Genomic DNA, 8,127 nt, shown 5'->3' with positions numbered 1-8,127 from the left:
TTAGTTTGGTTTTCTTCCTCCTCTTTTTTTTTTTTTTTTTTTAAATAAATTGTACAGATGAACATGGGAGAAGTTCATGCTACTTGCTGGAAGCAGTAAGGGTACATTTCCGTGGCCCATGGATTCCATAGACCTTTGAGCGTTCCACCTCATCCCCAATGGGCCATCATATGGGAACACAACAGTTCCGTGGCAAGACTCAGTAGCCCTTAGAAACTGGTGGCGTGTCCTCAGATATTTTGCATGAGAGCGAGAGACACGTTGATTCCATCAGCTTCTTCCTCATACAATGCCTGAGTGCCTCAGGTGCAGCCTTGTTATTTCCTAGAGTTCTCTTCCCCTTCATGGACATCAGACTGCAGTCTCCAGGTCCTCGTGGGAAACCATTGGGTAGTTCTGATGACTCTCCAGATAGGAGGCCAGATCTGGGTCCCCAGCTTGCTGAGCCTTGTCTCTAGGTGTCTTACCCTACAATGAAGGGACACAGATAGAAAGCTTTACACATACATTTTTAGAAGCCAGGATGAATTTATGTCCCAGAGAAGGTACCACTAGAAGTACAGAAAGAAAATTCAGAAGCAGAAAAGTGAAGAGGCAGCTCAACTGGTGTCAAATCAAGGTTCTCCCTGAGAATGGTCTAATTTTACTATGTGTGTGGCTCTTGGGACTAATAAGCTCCTCGTGCCTTGCTGCCATGCTTCCCTCTACTTAAAGTCTTTACCAGATTTAGAATGAATCCTTCAACTTTACAAGAGACTGGTTTGCAACGGCTGACATACAGTACATAGACACCAAAATAGATTTAGCAGCGTTCCCATCCAGTGGCTGGACTTCTTGCTTGTGCATACTACACAGTATTGCACCTGAGACATGCAAGGAACCCCACAAAGACCACAGGCAACAACTCTATCAGGTATGCAAAGAGAGAGCTCCCAACATCTGAGTCTGTAGGAGCCATGTCAGTGGCATACCATGGGTCTCTGGCGCCCAGGGGCCAATACTTGCATTTGTGGCCCCCTGCCCTTGTTGGCAGTGGCAGCAGCGCCCCACGGGGGTCTCAGGCCAGTCGCCTGCTCTCTCCCACTTCCCCCCGCTGAAGGGGAGGCAGTGGCGGCTGGGAATGGGAGTGAGAGTGGCCACTCCGGCGGTGAGCGTGGTGTGGGGCACGTGACGGGCTCTGCCCTGGAGCCCCATCATTGGGTTGGCTGCCTGGCCCCATGCGGCTGGGGTCCCCGCAGCTCCCTGCTATCATTGTGCCCAGAGCAGGGGTGGAGGGGCCAGAACGACTCGTGCTCGCCCCACCGCGGAATGCTCTCGGCTGCCAGTAGGCCGGAGCTGGGGTCAGTGCAGCTGCTGGGGATGTCAAAGCAATGGTACTACTCTTCCCTGGAGATGCCTCACTGACACTTCATTTGAAAAAATACTTTCAGGACAGGTTCTCACTATGGTGTAGATGACCCAGATTGGGGATTTAACTGGGGTCTCTTGTTCTTGTTTCAATCAAGACATTTTTCTAAATAAAATGACTTGTTTGAAAAGAAGTGCTCTTAGAACATACAGAGGGCCTCAGTCATGCAGACAGCAGGAACAGAGGCGGATTGGTTTCGCTTGTCTAAAGTGTTTTATAATTGGTTCATTGGATTTGGTTACCTTGGCATCTGTCTTTCTCAGAGATGCTCCGGCTTCCACCAAGAGCTGGCAGATGCCACGATGGCGCTGGCAGGCCGACTTGTGCAATGCCGTCTCACCCCTAAACCAAAGCAGAGGAAACTAGCAGTAATTCAAAATGAAAAAGGCTGCATTTTTGTAGGGATCTCTCCTGTTATCCTTGGCATTGAATGGTACATTTTCTCCCTCAGCTTGCATGCCCTCTGGCTCAGTAGATCAGCCTGTGATGCTTATATGGCAGACAGGAGTACTTCCAGTTGGGTGGGGAAGAAAACAGGAACTGTTGCCTTCATATATTTCCTTCATATTAGTAGACTTACAGAAACAGATTGCCACATTCTCATCCAGCTTCCAACTTTTCTGGCTTCTGTAAGAGCAAGTTAGCTGACTTTCTATTAATTTCACTGCAGGATAAACTGTTGATTTTTTCCCTGTTATTTCCCACTCAAACTAAACATTATGACATTTTGGCTCTTGCAAGTGGGATGTGGGACAGATACATGGAAATCAGAAAAATCCTGCATGCCAAAGTCAATGCTTGCACCACATTGCTGCCTGGGCCCTGATTCCCACTCTCTCCAACTTCCACCAGTGAGTGAGTGTTCTAGTTCTCCACTGCAGGAGACCTGCATTGACTTTAAAGCTTTAAAACAATCTGATTTTCACAGGGTAGTCTTGATTCTCACTGCCCCAGTATCCTGTAAATGGGCCCTCACAGGATGCAGAGACAGTCTCACAATACCATTGGAGTTGAAGCAATCTTGTCAGGATGTGACAAGGAAGAGGAGGAGAATGTATGGTTTGGGTGGGAATGGAGAGACATCCTGTTAATGTCAATATCAACCAGAAGGGCTGCTATTATACATCTACAAAAAACAAATGCCAAGAGCTAACCTCTAGCTACCCTCAGCAGTGCAGACTTTGCACATATACCTAGCCAGCCTGTGTGCACATTTAAAGGAATTTTAGACTCAGCACAGGGGGGTGGGGCAAGTTGAAGCATTAACTGGGCATCAGTTAAATCTCTCCTAGCTGGCACATGAATCAAAGATGCAGCACTCGATACCAACTGATTTCCAACTGAGGGCTAAAGGGCAAATTCATGCCTGTGCTGGTACTAGATCTAGTGCAAGTTTGCACTTCACACCCCTTTTCAGGAGCCTGGCAAAGGCTAAGGAAGTCCTGAGAGCTGCCCTAACTTGCCCCTCTGGTGCAATGGCCTCTTTGCGACATTACGTGGTGCAGAATCACTGGTGTTCCATGCCCTCTTCCAACACACTCTGGAATGCTCCCCACAGTGGAGGCGTCTGTGGAGATGGACAGAACTGGTTCATTGCAGGGCACTGACAATCCTGCAACAAGGCTATTTCCCAAGATTTATGCTTACCCGGTTATGGCCCTTTTGTAGCAGCTTAGTATAGATGGCACAAAGGGATCATAGAGCAGCTATGAAACTGGCCCTAAAATGCTGGCTTAACCCTATACAGTCCCAAGTGCTTTGGGGTTTAACTATCTGAGATACAATCTTCTCTGCTTGTGCGAGGGCATTGCCAGCAAGAAGTTCTTTCTTGCATTTGGAATTCACTATCCCACTTGGTCCCTCAGAGCCCGGATTCAGTGAGCATCAGGACACTCTGCAAAACTTACCTGTTTTCCTCTAGGAGAATTGGGGCAATTAGGAGATGATGGAGTTTGTTTTGGAGCTTGAGGGGGGGCTCGGTGCTCACTGGGATTGGGAAGCCTTTTTTAGAGGTCTGCCATTTTCACACATTTTTCATGTTAACTTTTGTACTACACAACGCGATCTCCAATGGGCACAAATGGAAGTAAAGTGAAACAAATCAATCATTGAAGGAAGCTGGTGTTAAGTGGGTAGCACTTACGTTTCACTGTCGGTCATATCCAGTAACTCAGATGGACCTGTGAAAGAAAGTCAAGTATGCAGTATTGTAGCCATGCTGGTCCCAGGATATTAGACAGCCAAGGTGGGTGAGGGAATATCTTTTAGTGGATCAACTTCTGTTGGTGAGAGAGATGAGCTTTCAAGCGTACACAGAGCTGTAAGTGAATGTAAGCTCAAAAGTTTGTCTTTCTCACCAACAGAAGTTGGTCCAATAAAAGGTATTCCATCACCCACCTTGGCTCTCAAGTATGTCACATGGTATGCTTTATGTTCTATGATTGTTGGCCTATTATTGTTCCACCCAGTAAACCTGTGCCTAATGTTGGGGGTTTGGTTAGACGTGGGTATGGTGAACCTTTCTTCAAGGTTGCACGTCCTGTGGGTTCATATCCCCCAAATTCCACTTCAGCTTTCAGGTTCAATGACCCTGAAAAGTTTACAGGAAATTTCATCTGAAACCTCCACGTTTCACACTATTTGCTACACAAGCATAAAATAGAACCCTCTCTTTTTCTCCTATTTTGCTGTTTTTCTGTGGGTGCATTTGGAGGGAGGAGAACAGGGCCCATTGGCATGCATCCTTCTCCCCAAAAACACTTTCAATATCATAGGGGGCAGTCGGCTGGCTGTCTCCTGGAATTGTAGGTGGCTGACTACCTTCCTCCTCCATCTTCATATTGTGGGAGGTCAGAAAAGTAACCCCACTCCCCTTACCCTTACACTATAGAAATCTTTAAAGAACCCCGCTGCCTGCCTGTTTGTCCCTTGTTACCAGCAATGGGCTCAAATCGCTACACTGGCTGTTGCTGTTGCAATGGCTTCTAATCTCACACGGGGATTTAGGGCAACAGATTCACCAAGCTATTAGGTACCTGGTCCCATAATTAGCTGTTTTGAGCAGGGACTGTGGGTGCTATAGACGTAGCGCACACAGCTCCTATTTGGAAAGGCTGCCCCATATGTCCAACAATAATACTTCAGACGTATACAACAGTTTACACTTTCTGCGCATCTTTAATCTTAATGAGGAGCAACAGTGTGGGTTCCACATTCAAACCTCCTTGTCTAGAAAGATAGTCAGATATGATGTGGGGGCCTAGGAGCATGGAGGATGGAGGAAGATAGGTGACTTCTTGAGACTCTGAAGCCCCCGCACTCCAATCAGTGGGAACATGACATTTGAATGTTCTCATTCCATTAGCATCAGGTAACCAAGGAAAAAATCTAGCGTCTGTCGAAAGAGCATTCTTTTCAGGCAATGATGCTCTTCCAGATTAGGGATGTTTCCATTCTTCACTACATCTCTTTAATATAGACTTCTGCATTGCCAGCATTGCCATTTGCCAGCTATCGGGCTTAGACAGTACACTACAGCATGCTGGGAAACACAACCGGAGCATTGGTACTCCCAAGTCATGCCCAAAATGAACTTGTGTGTGAGACGACATTGATTGAGTGAGGAGCGGCATGGGGAGAGGGAAAGACAGTAATTGGACTGGGTGCGGAAAGCGCCTTGGTAAGTAGAGAAAGGAAATTGGGCTAGAGCATCAGGGGAGAAAAGGCAAGGTTATGGGGTAATTGGTCTGGGGTGGCAAGGGAGTTGGGTTAAAGTGATGGTGGATTGGGCCTGCTAAGCAGGAAGATCAAAGAGTAGGGGAAATTGGACTAGAATGGAAAGGAGATGAAATTAGGGGAAGGGGCTGATGGCAAGGGGCTCAAAAAGCATTCTAAAATATAAATATAAGAAAGCCAGGACAAGTTTATATGACATTGCACTAAACTAAGCTTTTTATCAGAGCATCCCAACTATCACAGTCAAGCTTCAGAGTCATAGACTGGTAGTATGCAATTCACAGAACAATATAGTATCCAGATTTTTGTTTTGTTCTTATAGGTTTACAGCTGAAATTGGAGGCACTGAGTCATGCATAATATTAAGCTGGGCTCTTATTTATGTTCAGTAGTACTTCTCTTAAAGCATTTTATGCCCTCCTTCTAATTCCCCTACCTCTCTTTTTGGACCTCATTTTTACATCAGTCTCCCTGGTGCTGCCAGCAGACCATTCCAAATCCCCCTCTGGTGCAGGACAAAAGCTGCACAGATGTGGGAAAGGCTGGCACTGGGAAAGCTAACAGCACTGTCATCCTGGCCCAATGGGGAGCCGCCTGTCTTCCTGGGGACAAGAGGCAAAGAAAGAAAAGGGGACTGAGGCACAGAGAGAGAGAGAGAGAGAGAGAGAGAGGACAAAATAACCCAATAGAAATCCGGAAGGGAAATGCATGACTGAGATTTCTATCAAGGAAAACAGCAGGGGGAAAATAAAAACAAAAGATAGAAATGTGTGGGGAGGTGGAGAAATAAAAAAAGGCTCAGGAAAATAAAATAGGGGATAGACTTGGGGGAAGTTCGCTTGAAAGGAGATGAAAAGCAAGAACCACTGGGGGGAAGACCAGCTGGGATCACTCTCTGTCCTTAATGTCTGACAGTCTTTCTGTGTGAAATGAACAACTTTTTTTCTTCCCTCCCTCTCCCACCCTTTGCTCCACAAAACCTGCTCTCCAGTTTCTCAGGAGGCAAAGCAGCCTGGGTCTTGGGAAGGGACAAGGAGTGAGATGCCCAATAGCAGACAGATGCCCTTTATCTGAGCTCTTTACAACATAAAAGAGAAAGTAAATGACCACATTTCAAAGGCATTTCCAAAATATAAGGCACCATGAAGGCTACAAGTCCTTAATATGTGCAGCAAATCCTGCCTCGCCCGCTCCCCCCCCCCCCCCCCCCCAAACTGAGGCTACTAAAGTTAATCTTAAAGATTCACACCTTCCAGGAGGCCCATAAACATGAATCTGTGTCAGTGAAATGCCCTCTTAAACCTCACTTCAGAAAACTGGGGAAGAGGGGTAGAAGATTTACTTTAAAAAAGTAACGTTTGAAGTTGACAGTGCCTCTGGATGTCTAGTTTGGTTTGTCTGGACAAATCCTTGTCAGGCTTGCATAGTACCTTGAATATCACTGATATTTGGAGGACAAAATTGGTTTGGTTCCTATCCTTAAAATTGGGAGCATTTTTAAAAGGATATTTGTATGCAATGTTAGAGAAAGCCTGTGTTTTCCTTTCCCCCATCAAGTTTTATTCTATGGAGAGGTTAACAGTAGCTGTCTTTTTAACTTGATTCAAGGTCTCCACCAAGACTTAAGGCTGGGGCTCTACTTCGAAAAGTGACATTGTGCGTTTCCATGTTTATTGTCTCTCAATAATTCCCATATAAAATTTGCTTACAGGTAAAAAAGATGGATTTTCTATCTGCCAGCCTCAAACTGGGGTAGCAAAGCCACATAGTAGTCTATCTGGCTTAGGCACCAGATTTTGCGACAAAGATTTTGCAGACCAAATGCTGCAGTCAGTTACACCACTGCAACCTCACTTCCTTCCGATTATGCCCTTAGCACGTTTATGCAATCTCTGTGCCTTCAGCGGGGTTACATATGTAATTTAGGGAAGAATTTGGCCCTGCATGTGGAACTTACCTAATAATTCTGTTCATGATGTGAGCCAAAATAGAATCCAGCTCACACTCGCAGAATTATGTTTGCTCTTCAGTGCTAACAGTAGTAAGACTGTTCTTCTCACCAAAGTAAACTAATAGGACTCTGAAAAAAGACTAAAAATGGCACCTTCCTACTCAATAGATCTGCTCCCTGTGTGTATTCAGAGTACAATTCCACCTTCCTACTGTGAGGATAGCAAGGCTGTTGAAGTTTGAGGTTAGAGGAATGTTCAGGACCAAGCCTACTTCTGAGCACACTGACTGACATTCCACTAACTCGTCTCAACAAGAAATTAGTGCAATACCTATCAGTGGCTACCAAAAGACACTGCATGAGTTGCTAGACCCTCTCCATTCTCCTGAACATATAGGGGAGAAGAGAAAAAATATCCACTCGGCTCCATGGAAAGGGGAAAAGAATCACCATGCACACATCCTTCTCTCATTAGTTAAAGGTAAATACTTCAGAACTGCCACACATAAGGAATCAAGATCAGATTTGGTTCCAAATATAGGTGAAGATTTAGGAGGTTATTTTTCCACCAGAACTGGTTATACATTCCCCAGTTAAATGTAATTAGGTTATTTAAGTGATTAGCTCTTTGAACATAGATTTATTCCTCTGCTGTAACAAAGCAACTGTGCTGACTGGGCCTTTCTTGGCACACTCAGAGTCATTTTCTAAAGGGTGTGTCTCCACCCATATGGGAATTCACTCTGGGAATTCTAGGAGGAAGTTCAGGGTTGTATCTGTGTTTCCTGCCTCTGCGAAAGAGGGAAACTTCTTTGTAACAGCCACACCAGCAGCAAGTACATTGTCGCCTCTGTACCCTTGTGGAAGAGTGTATTTACTACAAGTGCACCCTCTCCTGGCTGGGCATGGTGTAGCGGCACTCCTCCTCGATTGGTGCTCCCCGCCAACAGCCATCTGACTCTGTGGTGGGCTACCTCTTCCTGTGACTTGGCCTTCTGGCCAGGTCACTTTTAGTCCTGTGCCTTCTGGGGAA

At 45.8% G+C, this 8,127-nt stretch overlaps 1 protein-coding gene across 1 annotated transcript in view; it reads right to left on the bottom strand.

Annotated features, from left to right (window-relative positions):
* Nucleotides 1-308: 308 nt before the first annotated feature.
* Nucleotides 309-8,127, bottom strand: part of DGKI (diacylglycerol kinase iota) — a 280,275-nt gene continuing 272,456 nt past the window's right edge. The window contains 3 exon segments of the mRNA XM_067536328.1: nucleotides 309-468; nucleotides 1,651-1,750; nucleotides 3,552-3,588. Coding sequence (XP_067392429.1) covers nucleotides 352-468; nucleotides 1,651-1,750; nucleotides 3,552-3,588 — 254 coding nt within the window. The 3' untranslated portion in view covers nucleotides 309-351.

Source organism: Emydura macquarii, unplaced genomic scaffold, assembly GCF_026122565.2.
Source record: "Emydura macquarii macquarii isolate MOO-44397 ecotype Brisbane River unplaced genomic scaffold, CSIRO-AGI_Emac_v2 contig_3530, whole genome shotgun sequence".
Classification (NCBI taxonomy): Eukaryota; Metazoa; Chordata; order Testudines; family Chelidae; genus Emydura; species Emydura macquarii.
Note: the sequence above shows the minus strand (reverse complement) of the source record. Positions and strands in the feature narration are given on the sequence as shown.